Source organism: Electrona antarctica (assembly GCF_951216825.1).
Source record: "Electrona antarctica genome assembly, chromosome: 15".
Taxonomy (NCBI): domain Eukaryota; kingdom Metazoa; phylum Chordata; class Actinopteri; order Myctophiformes; family Myctophidae; genus Electrona; species Electrona antarctica.
Genome location: NC_136796.1, coordinates 8,518,206 through 8,533,032, shown reverse-complemented (window position 1 = coordinate 8,533,032; position 14,827 = coordinate 8,518,206). Strand labels below are relative to the sequence as shown.

Sequence of the window (14,827 nt, the reverse complement as noted above, 5' to 3'; positions counted from 1 at the left end):
GGACACGCGACAGGCCAACAGCACACACACCAAGGCCCGCCCCCGCTCGATCATGATTGGCGGAAGGCCCCTCTCTATCCTGATTGGATAAAGGCTGGGCCACCTAGCCAAAAACGAAACCTACGTTTTTTTGACCCCCAGGGGTTAACTGGGGACAGGGAGGAACTCCTTATATGGTCAGCACACTATAGTAGGGGGGATTATCACAACAAAACAAAAAAATAAGTGATATTTGAATTAAGTGAATCACTGAATATACCTTTAACCTATCATCGTTTATCTGCAATTTACAATTACAATTTAGGCAATTAGCAGACGCTCTTAATCCAGACCGATTTACAGTAAGCAAGAACAATACATGGTTATACATCAAATACATAGCAAGCTAAGAACCTAACATCTGTCTAACAGTAGAGAATATCTATACAATGAAACTATGTGTATTCCCTCTATCCATAGATAATGAAACAAGTCTAAGCCCACTGGCCACTGGCTCACAGTCCTCACCAATGCACACCTCACCAACCGACACCCAGCCAGAAAGTCAGCAGAGCTGCGATGTTCAGCTAGAGAGTTCTCAGGACCCCAAAACACAGCAAAGGGAAGCTCACGACACCAGGGCAAAGCCAAGGGCTCCTCATGACACCAGGACACAGCCTGGGGCTCGTCAAGACTCCAGGACACAGTCGAGTACTCATCATAATTCCAGGAAGCAGCCAAGGGATCCTCTGGGCCACATGACATCCCCCACTGACACCCAGCCAGAAAGTCCACAGAGCTGTGATGTCCAGCTAGAGAGTTCCCAGGACCCCAGGACACGGCAAAGGGCAGCTCAGGACACCAGGATACCGCCAAGGGCTCTTCATTACTCCAGGACACAGACTGGGGCTCGTCAAGACTCCAGGACACAGCCTGGGGCTCGTCAAGACTCCAGGACACAGTCGAGTACTCATCATAATTCCAGGAAGCAGCCAAGGGGTCCTCTGGGCCACATGACATCCCCCACTGACACCCAGCCAGAAAGTCCACAGAGTTGTGATGTTCAGCGAGAGGGTTCCCAGGACCCCAAGACACGGGAAAGGGCATCTCATTACTCCAGGATAGCGCCATTGGCTCCTCAGGACCATAGGACACTGTCTCAGGACGTCAGGAGGCAGACAAGAGCTCCTCAGGACTCTAGGACACAGACTCAGGACTCCAGGACACAGTCATCATCTCCTCATGACTCCAGGACACAGTCAGGGTCTCCTCATGACTCCAGGACACAGTCAGGGTCTCCTCATGACTCTGTCAAACAGCAAGGGGCTCCCATGAACATCAGGACACAGCCAGCGGCTCCTGAAGACTCTGTCAAACAGCAAGGGGCTCCTCAGGGTTCCAGGGAAAGGCAGCAGGCTCCCCAGGAATCTGGTGCCAGGCTGCAGACTCCTCATGACTGTGGCACACGACCCATGGCTCAGAAAGCACCTCAACACCCTGGTATACAACCACCAGTTAATGGAACAAATCGAAGCCCACTGGCCAGTGGCTCACAAGCCTCACAAATGCACACCTCACCCAATGACACCCAGCCAGACAGACCACAGAGCTGTGATGTTCAGCTAGAGAGTCCCCAGGACCCCAGGACACGGCAAAGGGCAGCTCAGGACACCAGGATACCGCCAAGGGCTCTTCATTACTCCAGGACACAGACTGGGGCTCGTCAAGACTCCAGGACACAGTCGAGTACTCATCATAATTCCAGGAAGCAGCCATGGGATCCTCTGGGCCACATGACATCCCCCACTGACACCCAGCCAGAAAGTCCACAGAGCTGTGATGTCCAGCTAGAGAGTTCCCAGGACCCCAAGACACGGGAAAGGGCATCTCATGACTCCAGGATAGCGCCAAGGGATCCTCATGACACCAGGACTAGGACCAGAATACAGCCAGATCCTCAGGGCCACATGACACAGCCAGTGACTCCTGAAGACTCTGTCAAGCAGCAAGGGGCTCCTGAGGGTTCCAGGGAACGGCAGCAGGCTCCTCCAGACCCTGGTACAATGCAGCAGACTCCTCATGACTGTGGCACACGACCCATGGCTCCCCAGTACTCTGGTACAAGTCAGAGAGCACCTGGACACATCACCAGCATCGATCCCCAGGTCAGTGACCTCTACTCTCACATAATATGACAATTTTTATGTAATAGACTGAGCATGCACAGCTCAATTGCAGTAGGTAGCCTTGGAATTCTTTTTTGTCCCCAAAATGACAGATATGTAGCAATTTGTGGTGTTTTTAATTAAAAAAATCACACCCGTGTGAAGTGAGGGGCGCTAATATATTAAAGTCTAACTCATGTTGAGTAGGTGATGTAATGGTGATGAAAAACAAACAGTGACAAAACATAATGGCATTTTATGTTTGTGTTAGGGACAAGATGATGTGTATTTTTCCCTTCATTGTCAATGGCGTTTTTAAAACAAACATTGAACTAAAAACAAACATTAAATTCTCTTTATTGTTAATGGGATTTAATGTTTGTGTTAGGGACAAGATGACGTAAATTTTCCCTTCATTGTCAATGGCGTTTTTAAAACAAACATTGAACTAAAAACAAACATTAAACCTGTATAGGAGGGGCTAGCGCCCCTCAAAAATATATATTATATTACTTGGCTCCTCATTTGTAATATAATGAATATATATATATTCTACTTCAAGGGAAAAGGCCCGCTACTCAGACAGTTTCATATAGTTTCAGGCGTGTGCTGGGTGCAGATTCAAAATGAACATATAGAAAATGAATAAAATCCGCACATCCAGTCGAGTAAGAGTCTTTGTTTAATGATCAAAGTGCTCCGCAGCAGCAGTCATACCAGACAGACAAACGCGTTTTGGCGCGCAGGCCTTCGTCAGTGTCAAAAACATATATTCTATAAATGGTACGCACTGTGTTCCCATGGGCTCACTGTTCCAGTTCTGCTTTCCATTTGGCAGGGCCTTAAACATTTACAAATACTGTTCACTGTTCAGAAGTGGCTGTAATGAACTGCAGCTTGAAATGACTTCTGTGTTTAGGAGACACTTCCCAATATAATGACTTCTGTATGTCTGTGTTTAGGAGACGCTTCCTCCTCGTATAATTGCTTTCTGGAATCAAGAGCATTTTTACCAAGTGGATGGTAACCAGGTAAGACTGAGAGAGACGCTCTACTGGAGCCATCGGCTGTCCGCCAGTGTTGCGTCATTGTCAACGCAGGGAATGTTCCCTTTTTAATCAATGAAGGGTGCTCCACTGCCAAGTTGCGTTTGAACAGCGTTTGGACGGCGTCAGCCACGTCAGCCATTCGCCCTGGTTCATTTTTTGATGCCGTCCAAATTCCAAACACAACGTGACGCAATGTGCTCAGTGGAGTCACCTGAACTTTTTTATTATGTATTTTTGCAGGGGGCTACTCATGGTTGTGAGATAATTTTGATGTTGTACTGTACATACACTCATACACTAACCTGTAAAGACAGCTCAAGGCTACTTAATATTGTCTAGTTTGTCTGTTTTTGCTCTTACCCTTTTTTCTCCAATTTATTGTGTAGTTTGTGATGCGTGTCCTAAGCGTGTCCTCCTGTCCTGTCTCCTCCTGTCCACCTGCTGACCAACAACCACCAGGTGAGAACCTCTCCATCTACAGACAAGCTTTATGTTCCACTAAAACAATGTTAGAATGAGATGGACATGTCGTTGTTCTGCCTTCTGTTGAGTGTCTCCCAACCCTGAACACTCCCAAATCAAACATAACAGGTGTGTGAGTGAGGTCAACATTACTCCCAAGTCCCAACAATGTTGAATATAAAACGAAATGGTCTAATTGTCTCTCTGCTGTTTCCAGTCACCATTAAACAGGAGGTGAAACAGGAAGACCACACCCATCACTGTTTCTCTGGACATACTGGTAAATACTGACACTTATACTGGAACACAACATGTTTCTGATATAGGCTAACCCAGATGTTTTAATGGAATCGATTCTCTGATAGTGACTGACACAATATAAGATGTTGATATCTCTTGGGCCACATTTATTTCTTATTTACATTAATGATTTATCAAGGGTATGTGATATGTCAAAACTAGAAAAGTGGGTACCTCGGAGCCAGGTTGCCTACCTAGGGCTGGTATATATCCTAAGGTGGGTGGGTGTGTGTGTGTGTGTGTGTGTGTGTGTGTGTGTGTGTGTGTGTGTGTGTGTGTGTGTGTGTGTGTGTGTGTGTCGGAAATGACAAAAACAGTGAAACATGCTTTGGATTACGTGTCATCGAATGGAGATGCAGAGGCGGCCAAACGGAGAAGAATTTCGAAGTCTCCTGATGTCAGTGGCACATGTGACGGCCCTTCAGGTCCTTGTTCAAACGTCTCAACTGCCACCCAGACCCAGTGTCCCTCTCCCCAAAACCAAGTGGCCAGAGTGAAAGTAGAACCCACATCAGCACCTACAACTCTGGTTTCTCAAGTGCTGCACTGTGAGGCTTCACAAATGCAGTGCGAGTGCTCTCCAACACATCAAGTCTCAGATGCATCTACTACTGAGACGTCAACCACTCCTTCGTTCATAGATTCTTCATGGCTTAAACGTGAGCCACAGACTGACCTTCAGTCAACCCCGTCCGGCGCTCGACAATCCCTGCCACCGCTTATGTTGACCTCTGTGACTGCTGACGCCCTGTCCCCTGAAGTCAACAATGATCTGCCCATCTCACAGTTAGAGATGGGCCTATTAGCTCCCAGCCAAGCAAGGCCTGAATATGCCAATGAGATTAGGGTCGTCCTCACATCAACATCCACCCAGACCTCTGTAAATCGCATGAAGACCACCAAAACCGAGGTCGATGACATAATGGACTACGAGAACCAGCAGTTCTCAGCAGCCAGCCCTGCAGGTGAAGACAGTCCTGCTACCTCCAACCCACAGCTGGACATGAGTTTGGTTGAACCCAGCACCACCCCAACCACAGTCGCTATTCCAAACTCAGAATTGCAGGCTAGTACCACGGGTTCCATCGCCATGTTGAACCCAAACCCTACTAGCCAGCAATTTAATGATTACAGAATCAACCAGCCCACCTCATCAGCAGTATTAAGCCCCAGTGACTCTGTGCCAGCTGCAGGATATGGCACCCAGAACCTTATTTTTTATTTTGGACGTGTGTACAGATCTGAACCTGCAGCAGGTATTAACCTAGCTTCAGGCCAGCACTCTTTTCCCTCACACCAAATCCAGACCCCACCTCAGCAGGGAGCAGGACAGGATGCGATGTTTGGATATACCACAATTCCAACTGCAGAAGCCTGGCTTAACGTGAAAAGACTAGAGTAGCCGCAATAATATCCCGGTTAGGTTAACGTTGTCTCTTATAACACCCACTGGTGCTTTATTGGTGATTTATTCTTCAGCCACAGTTTAATCTTGTGCCCGTTTGTAGATACCTTTTGTAGTCGACTTTACTCTCCTCTCTAGAGCCTTGCATAATGTCCGCCTCAGTGTCAATTTTTCTGTCTCCTTGCCGTGACCCGGAAATCGAAAACTTGTGTGCTGTTGTCCATTTCAGACACATTGTATTGCACTCACAAAGTGCCTTGTGACGTTTGGAGCTTGCGTTCTTCATCAGACTGAAGTGAAAAGGAGAGACACCCTCGTTATACCAAATCAACATGACCACAGTGAATGCAATACCTGTTGACCTCAAGTCAACAAATAATTGTCAAGGTACTAGGTAGACTAGGTACAGGCACACCTACATGACAAGTGACAGGGAGTTCCATCCACTCCCATTATAAGGGGAAAAATTTAAAGACCATAGCACTTGACCTAGCCTCGACGACCTTGCAGGCATATGCAAAGGCAAAAATAATAATTATATAGCATACTATGTAGAAATAGCATTTACTGTATATTTTATTTTCATTGTACAGATATTCTACTGAGCTAAGATGAGGTTCTTAGCTTAGTTCTGATCCTTGACTATTTCTATGCATTTGATGTATTATAGTATTTTCTTGTGTTGAATTCTTGCTTACAGTAAGGGCCTATTCATACCATTATTTTCGTTTCGGCTCTGTAGAGCCTACAATGTGACGTCATTTGAGGTTCGGGGAGGGGGGGTGGTAACCAAACTTTCTTCGGTGCTACTGAAAATTATTTCGGCACTAAAAAAGTTGAAGTAAGTCCCCCCCACCTTTTTTTCCCCATACTGTACATATGTTGCCTTTTTTTGTACTGTATATGATTTCCTTATATATGATTTCCTTTTTTTCATATAAGTGTATATTTGTACCTCTTTAAATGTTCTGATGAATTGAAAATGGAGGACGCTGATGTAAACAATTATCCTCGTAGCAGTTTTTGTATTGACCTGTATACCTTAGTTTGAACTCTACCCATTCTACTAACTGTGAATACATTTTTCAATCAATCAAACTCCATTGGGAGGATTTTTCACAGTGATCCGGCACTCAAATGCAAGGCAGATGATCCAGAACAAACACATGCACTCGTATTTCATAGTCTCTGTGCTTCATTGTGATACGTTTCACCCATCTACCAGAATCTGTCATTCAAGGGCCTTTCTCGGCCCCATCCCTCGGAGGTGGGGGCAGAGTCGACATATGCCCTTACTGAGCTGCATTCAAGACACTTGCCTTGTGTCTGACACCTGACTTGTGTCTGAACACAGCTTTGATGGATGTGTTCTGCCCGCCTTCCCCCCCATCAAACAAAATGTTTGGTCAAACCATATGGGCTTCCATTGGAAATGCATTGGAGCGGCCATTAAACACAGACACAAGACAGACACAAGACGGGTGTCTTGAATGTGTAATGCAGCCCAGTAACGGCATATGTCAACCCCACCCGCTCACCTCCGCCCCACTCCCTCCTGGTGCTGTGGCCATCTTGGAAACTATGTGAGTGCATGAATAGCTATGGACTATCAGGGCCATCACCCCAATGGAAACAAGCCAATAGGCTTTCTTGGGTTTAAAATAAATCCTCTTAGCAGACCTTGTATTGTTTAAACTTTCCTGTGATTTTTTTCTCCAAACTGTTAATAAACTATTTCAATCTATTGGCAACATAATATTTATGCTTTGCAGGTCTAGATGTATATACCACACACACACTTCTTGACAGTCATTACACAAATGTGTACGCTGGAAAATGATGACATTGTACATTGTATGTATTGATGAATATCAATTTAGCAGGCAGAATGTAGACGGAGGCACTTTATAAGGGATGATCTTTATTGAAGACATGGTACAATACAGAGAGTGATATGCCATTCCAAGCTGAGATCGATAGTGTTAACGCAGCCAGTTAGCTAAAGGCAACCTTCGCTCGCGCTGGTCAATATATTCCCCCTCAATTAGTGTTTACAGAGAACGCCCCTCCTCTCTGAACAATGAGACCACTATTACCAACCTGAGTCATGGTCATGATGAACCGAGATCAGATTGATCTTAAGTGGTAATATTGAGAAACAGAGAGAGCTGCCTTTAGTCACTGGAATTCCCATCTCAGAACATGGGCGCCTGTTCCGATTAAGGGAGAAGAATTCTGTTTACAACATTTGGGCTCGCATAGGCCTACTAAAGTCATGTCCTCAGCCTCTCTGTGAACCAGAGAGAACATAGAGCACGTGACACCCTCATGTACTAGTACACCAGAGGTCAATGAAGTGAGTACTTACTACATACTGAGGCCACATAAGTGAGCTGCATCAATACAGTGACACAGAACCAATTGTGACAATGATACAATTCCATATGCATTATGGAACATAACGATAATGTAATACTGATACACACATGATATTAATTAAAAGGTAACCTACTACATTTTTCTCCTATATATGGTGTGTGTGCGTGCGTGCATGCGTGTGTATGTATGTATGTGTACAGTAGGGATGGTAAATATTAATATTCGATTTTCGAATATTCCTATGTAAAGGATAATTAGATCAAGATCAACATACTGTATGGAATTAATTCTATACTGGCCATATGGAGCATGTCTTAAGTGTACAGGGTTTGATGATCAGATCAACATGTCAGAACAGGAGTGGGGAGGGGGTGGGGAGGATCAACATATGGAATGTCAGAACAGGTCAGCTCCATATATGGAGTTTGAGGTTTGAGGTCAGATGTAGAGTTGCTGGTTGCATGCTAGTTGCAATTGCATGCAGATCTAGGTGATGATCCAGTATTCTCCATGTATGGTTATTATAGGAGATGATCAGACAATAACAGTTAGTATAATGCTTAATAAGAATTATACTAACTGTTATTGTCTGATCTAAGCATTGCTTATATATGATACAATGGCAATAAGGCCTGCCATATTGTTGATTGGGTAGAGGATCAGGATCAATACATACTCATTATTAATATTATACGACCTCTTCACCCCTAGACAGCAGACAGCACATGCACACACATGCACGCGGGTGTGTTCCCGCACACATGACCAAAGGACAGGGACAAAGGGCACTCCACCCAAAACCACGCACACACATAGACACAGATGTGCACAACCACATGCATAACACATATGTGCGTGATGTCACGAGGCGTGACCATAATGGAGGCGTGGGTGACTAACTAATGGACGGACAGATGGATGGACGGACGGACGGACGGATGGACGGACGGACGGACGGACGGGAGATGCAGGTTTTCATAGTAAATGCGACCTACAGTCTCAACAACACATCTGCAACTGCAAGTATACTATAGTCTTCTGAGGTCTGGTGCCCATAGTCTGCCCACTGTTACTGGTGGTGCCCAGCCCAATATTCTCTAGTTCCCAGTTTTCCCAAATTAATTGTGCCCAGATTCCCCTACACTAGACTACAGTCTGCAGTATGTGCACACACCCTTTCTATCCTGTATTACCTTCTTCACAGCTGTAACTGGCAATGGCATTGACAACTGAATGTGTCTGTCTGTGTTATCTGGCGCCCTCTGTTGGCGGAATTTAAAACAACATGGGAATGTGAGCGATAACATATCATGTCACAAGTTAACACACATGACATGGTTGAAATGGCTCGCCATCTTTTCCCGTTGTGAATGTGACTTACTTCTCTGCAAACAAAGTCGAACGGAATTTCCAAAACATGTTGAATTGTGATATGCGGCCCCAATGGTCAGTGGTCACACATCCTAGCCTAGGCACCGCCTATTAGGCCTATCCCACCGTCCCCTCCCTAGATGGTAGTTCACTAGTTTGAGCGACTGCAGCGCAAAGCACAGTGAGACTAGAGAGAGTTACGGTGAGTTACCCCACGCTTCTCTGCAGGGAATAAAGAGTTTTCCTCGGATCAGCTGTGATATGATGTCGGATCCCGTTCCCGTTTAGGTCATTTCTCCGGGCTGAGCGGGCTCAGTTCTGTTAGATTTCAACATGGATATTCCTGGACTGTTCTGCCAGGTAGGCTATTATTCGCTGATTTGAGTGATTTCGCTCACATTTCTTCTCTCTCTCTCGGCGGTGACTCTTTCCAATGTTTTCAGTGTCACACTGTGTATACGCATTTCATTGAATTCCCGTCGCTGACAACATTGTTGCGTGTTCCCTTTTAGGTCTGTCTTGTGAACTGTCCCGCAAAATTAAAAAAATTCAAGTATCATCTGAGATCTAAGAACCATCGCCAGGTATGTAGCCTACTATACATCACATTAAACTGAGTTTGATTGTTTGAAACTTTTTGACACTGAACTTTAAATGCGTGTGTCCGGCTGACACAGTGATACAGCATTTTATATAGCAGTTATCATGACAGCAGGATATGATACATAGCCTAACAACAACAACAACAACAACTACTAGAAAAAGTGCCCTTCTGGGCACAGGTCTCCACCAGGAGGATAGGAGTGTGTGTGTGTGTGTGTGATGTTTGGCAAAATGTTTAGGAGCAATATATGTGTGTGTGTGTGTGTGTGTGTGGCGGCTTGGCCTGTTGTAGCGCCACCATGAGGTTGATTTGAAAACGGTCAAGTGGCATTTCTTCCCAAGCCTAGTGGGAATATGCATGCACAGTTTCACCACAATCGGATGCTGCGTTGAGTAGTTGTGGCGATTTGTACAAAATGGGTACAAAGCGGGCTACTCCTGAAAAGTTTAGAAGCCAATCGTAGCCAATGAGGGTGGATTATGAGAAATCAAACAAACCCGTCTTGATCACATGACTATGGAGAGCATGTGTACCGATTTGCGTGAAATTTGGATAAAATCTGAAGGAGTATTAGAAAATGTGTTTTACATATGTTGGCCTCCTGGTGGCGCTATAAAGAGCAGATGTGAAAAATTCCAGGCAAAGGTTTTTCCTTGGCCTCTAGGGAGTTGGCATACAAAGTTATCCACAGATCCGTGCAGTTAGAGGTAAAAACACTTTTCGGCCAGTTATAGCGCCACCATGAGGCTGAGTTGAAAATGTTCATGTGGCATTTCTTCCTCGGCCTAGTGGGAATGTGCGTGCACAATTTCACGGAAATCACACGATGTGTTCATGATTTGCAGCATTTAGTTTGAAACTGAGCACTCCTGCGAACTTTGGAAGCCAATCTTAGCCAATCAGGATGGAGTCTGAGAAATCTGAAAGACCCGTTTCGTTGAATGGCTCTAGAGAGACTGTGTACCAATTTGCGTGATGTTTGGACAACATCTGTAGGTGTACTGTCCAAAAACTTGTTTTGCACAAAGCGGCCTCCTGGTGGCGCTATAACAGGCCGTTCTGGACATTTTGGGGCAGAGGTTCATCGTTGGCATCCAGGGAGTATGGCCCTCATTTATCAATCGAGTGTAAAATCTGCCCCAAATTCGAGTGTAGGATTCGTAGTACACCCACGTCGGGTCGGCATTTACAAAGTGATCGCAGACAGCTGTTTCTTCCTTAATTTCGTTCCGACGTTAATAAATGTGACGGCTGAAATCTATCTGGCACGCCCTATGAAATCAAGCCTCGCCCTCGTTTTTGCGACATGAACAACTGCAATACGACCTGGAAACCATGGTTACAGGGGAAAAAAAGTTTCACCTGCCACACGAAGTGCACTTTCTGACAATGCGCAGGATTCGTTTGAATCGCAGCAAAGCTTTCTGGTGTGAATGTCACCTAAGTTGCCTTGCTGCCCCCTCCCATACACACACACAGACGCACGCAACTTGTTGTATCTTAAATAAATAAACCTGCATGAATTAAATAAAGCTGTAGGACTACCCTGTCTGTTTCTCCTCTCGCTTCGCTTCCCTTGCTGCCAGCCTCACCCCCCCGCACGCACGCACGCACATATCGCAATTTGCAAGCAACTGTCACTGTGTTGTATATTAAATTATTAAAGTCTTTATTCATTTAATATACAACAAGATATATTAGTGAACGAAAACCTGGCTGAACCTGTGAACCATGAATTAAATAACAAATAGGCACACACACGCTGCTGTTTTGCATAGGTGCTCCTCCTGTCCTGTCTGTCTGCCTCTCTCTATCACTGTGGTCCGTCCGTGACCAACTGACCATGCACCGCACGTTAGATTGCCTCGCAGTCGCTGCAGTGGCTGGGCACTGGTGGTGGTGGGCTGGCTGGGTAGCCTACCTATCTCCGATGCGGTTCCCACTTGCGCTGGCACGGTACATTGGCATTCGAGCGACGCGTCGGGTTTATTAAACGAGGAGATTGCACATACCGTAACTCCAGAAAGACATCGGCCTGCTGTAGATTAGGCTACAGTAGGCTACCCACGTTGGGACTCTCCGCAGCTGCACTAGCCTATAGTAGCCTACTCTCAAGTCCCGTCATGGAAATATTTCAGCACAGACAGCCCAAATCCTCGCGCTCATGCAAAACACTGTTTAAATGGCTTAAGCATCTAACTTGCAACATTGTTTTTAATTGCGCGATTTTAATTACTTGAAAAGTTGGAAATCATATGACACAAAGACACATCTTATATGTATTTAGCCCATGTATACCTATACAGTTTTATATAAACATTTTAGGAGTGAATACATATGTTTAGATGCCTGTGACAGCCTCTCAGCTGGTCAAACAATGCTGCTCCGCTGTTCTACGACAGAAAAACAGGTGAGGACAAAGCGTACGACAGCTCCCGACCAGACGTGGTTTTTGTCTGGGCACAAGATCATTTTCAATCTTTGGCGCAAATCGTAAATGCCGAAAATTGCGGTAATTTCGGCGTACACCCATATTTTGGCGTACGCACGGTACACACACACACACGTTTATATTGCTCCTAAACATTTTGCCAAACATCACACACACACTCCTATCCTCCTGGTGGAGACCTGTGCCCAGAAGGGCACTTTTTCTAGTTTATGTCATGTTTTCGAAATCTCTGTGGGTGATTGCAATCTGTGGGAAGCATGTGTCTCCGATTTCTTGGTACTGTGGACGGATGGTTAGGAAATGTAGCTCAGTTTCCACTTCATTGTGCATAGTCTGTAGGGAGGCAGGTGGCGGCCTTTCTCTATCGCAATGTGCTCACTGAGTTTGTACTGTAATTCTGCAAACTGTTAATAAATACATCAATCAAGCTAGTTAAGATTTTTGTTTTTGTTTTTGATCGGTCACGGTGCTCAGGTATTCTGCCACAGTGTATTCTCTGTTTAGGGCCAGATAGCATTCTAGTTTACTCTGCTCTACAAGCTCACAACGCAATGTGTGAGCTTGTAGATATGCAATTTCTTTTGGCAAATTTTTTTCTGATTTATAGAAGGACAGTCAGACAGTCATGTTGAGTAACATGGAGATGTATTGTAATTCAATGTTGTAATGTACATCTGTGCCCTGATGCCAAAAATACAGTATTTGACAAAGTCACCGTGGATTGTTTGCTGTGAATTCAATTGCCATAAGCCTGATTTATATTGTTGTACGACTAAACCTATCTCTTGTTCTCTATTCACAGAAAAGGGCAGAACTGTTTAAGACAGGTAGGTCATCTCTGGTAAAAACATTGAACATTGCTCCAAGATAATTATTTCCTTTCCTGTGTGTTTATCACTCCCCTCAAGTGATAAATGCTAAACACTGCTAAATGGAGCATCTCTGTTCACTTCAATATGGCTTGAATATTTAATCCATTGAGACCTGGAACGCATCCATGTCACGTTAGCGTTTAACCACATTAACCATTAAACCGGGAACCCCTTTTGGTGTTTTAAACATTATGTTATAATTTAGCTATTGAAAAATAGCAGATCTACAAGCTCATAGCGCGCCACCGAGTGGCGCGCTATGAACTTGTAGGTCTGCTATTTTTGAAAAATCGTTAAAATGTGCCTCAAATCTTTCCGAAAATTGTCATGATTTAGAAAACTATTTTTTTTTATTTCGACGTCAGGCCTGAATGGGTTAAAAATGTTTATGGGGCACCCACTGGCCTAGCGGTCCAGGTGCATTCATACCATATATAGGCGCATGCCTAGTCTCGCGTTACCAGACTGTTGCCTCTCACAATTTCCAAATGCTTTCTTCATACAGTCTGGAGCAACGGAAGAGCTGTCATAAGTAGAATATAAAGCGGAGCTGCGGAAGTGGAGACTCCTACCCACTTCCGTTTCGTCTTTACAGTGGCGCGCATTTATCCTAATATACAAATAGAAATCATCTAAGCATATATAGCTTGTTGCTTAGCAGAAAAGGAAATAAAAAAAATAAGCTCTAAAGATATTTTAAAATATATTGGCAGCTTCCTTACTCAGATTTCGGGAGCTGTAGTTCCAGACTATATAGCATTCGGAGATTGTGGAATAGTTGTCTGGCTACACGAGACTAGCGCATGTCTGACATCGCGTCGTGGGTTGGGTTCGAGTCCCGATCCTGACGACCTTTGCAGCGTGTCATTTCCAGTCTCTCTCCCTGTTTCCTGTCTCTCCAGTGTAATATGTCCTATCAATAAAGGCAGAACCCCCCCCCCCCCCCCCCCCCATCGGTGCCACTGAAGTCACACGTGACATAATCACATGCACAAACATCATTGTATTACATCACTTCACCTCTGTTCTGTTTGGTTTCTTTCTTGGTGCTGAAACTCAGAGGTGTTCCATGGCCCAGGTAAGAGAGATTGAGATTCGCTTCAATTTCTATATATATCATTATTATTATTATTAGGAAAACTAAATAAGAACTAAGCTATGATGACTAAGACTAAATGCAAATTAAAACAAAATAAAAACTAGACTAAAATGTTAATGTTAATTGTAACCCATTTTTCACCCCTGTGTGAAATGAAATGAAATGAAATCTACATTTACCCAGGGTATCTGGGCTAAGCTCAAGAACTTGTTTCCAGCCAGGCCCTGCTCATAGAACACATTTCATCGTAGTGGTTCAATGCCTTGTTCAAGGGCACTTCAGCGGTGGTAATTTTAACGTGTCGGACGGCTGATTCGAACTAGGAACCTTCCGGTATCAAGACCGCGCCGCTATCCGTTCGGCCACCGCTGCCACAATGTGTCAATTATCTAATGTGATCCTGGGCTCTACACACCCTCCGCCAACCTAGTCCCCATATATGGGGGACATGGGGAGAGCAACGGACTTGAACTCATGCTTCCTTCATGCCTGAGTGTCCAAGTTGCTCCTTTACACCTGACAGGGGGGAGTTTCCCTAGTTGGACGTAGGGCGTGGAAGGAACACGTTATTCCAACCAGTTCCTTTCCCCTCCATCAGGCGCCCCGGCTGGCCAGGGGGAGGCAGTTTATCACATGATATTTAGTCAACTAAAACTAAAACATTTCAGATGACAAAATCTAAATGTAATT

The 14,827-nt window shown here is 44.9% G+C and overlaps 1 protein-coding gene across 1 annotated transcript in view; it reads left to right on the top strand.

Annotated features, from left to right (window-relative positions):
- The first annotated feature begins 9,348 nt into the window (after positions 1-9,348).
- LOC306938735 (uncharacterized protein) overlaps positions 9,349-14,827 on the top strand; it is a 55,103-nt gene continuing 49,624 nt past the window's right edge. Inside the window, exons 1-4 of the mRNA XM_079523002.1 lie at positions 9,349-9,470; positions 9,623-9,694; positions 12,969-12,993; positions 14,099-14,116. Coding sequence (XP_079379128.1) covers positions 9,444-9,470; positions 9,623-9,694; positions 12,969-12,993; positions 14,099-14,116 — 142 coding nt within the window. The 5' untranslated portion in view covers positions 9,349-9,443. The remainder of the gene's footprint in view (positions 9,471-9,622; positions 9,695-12,968; positions 12,994-14,098; positions 14,117-14,827) is intronic.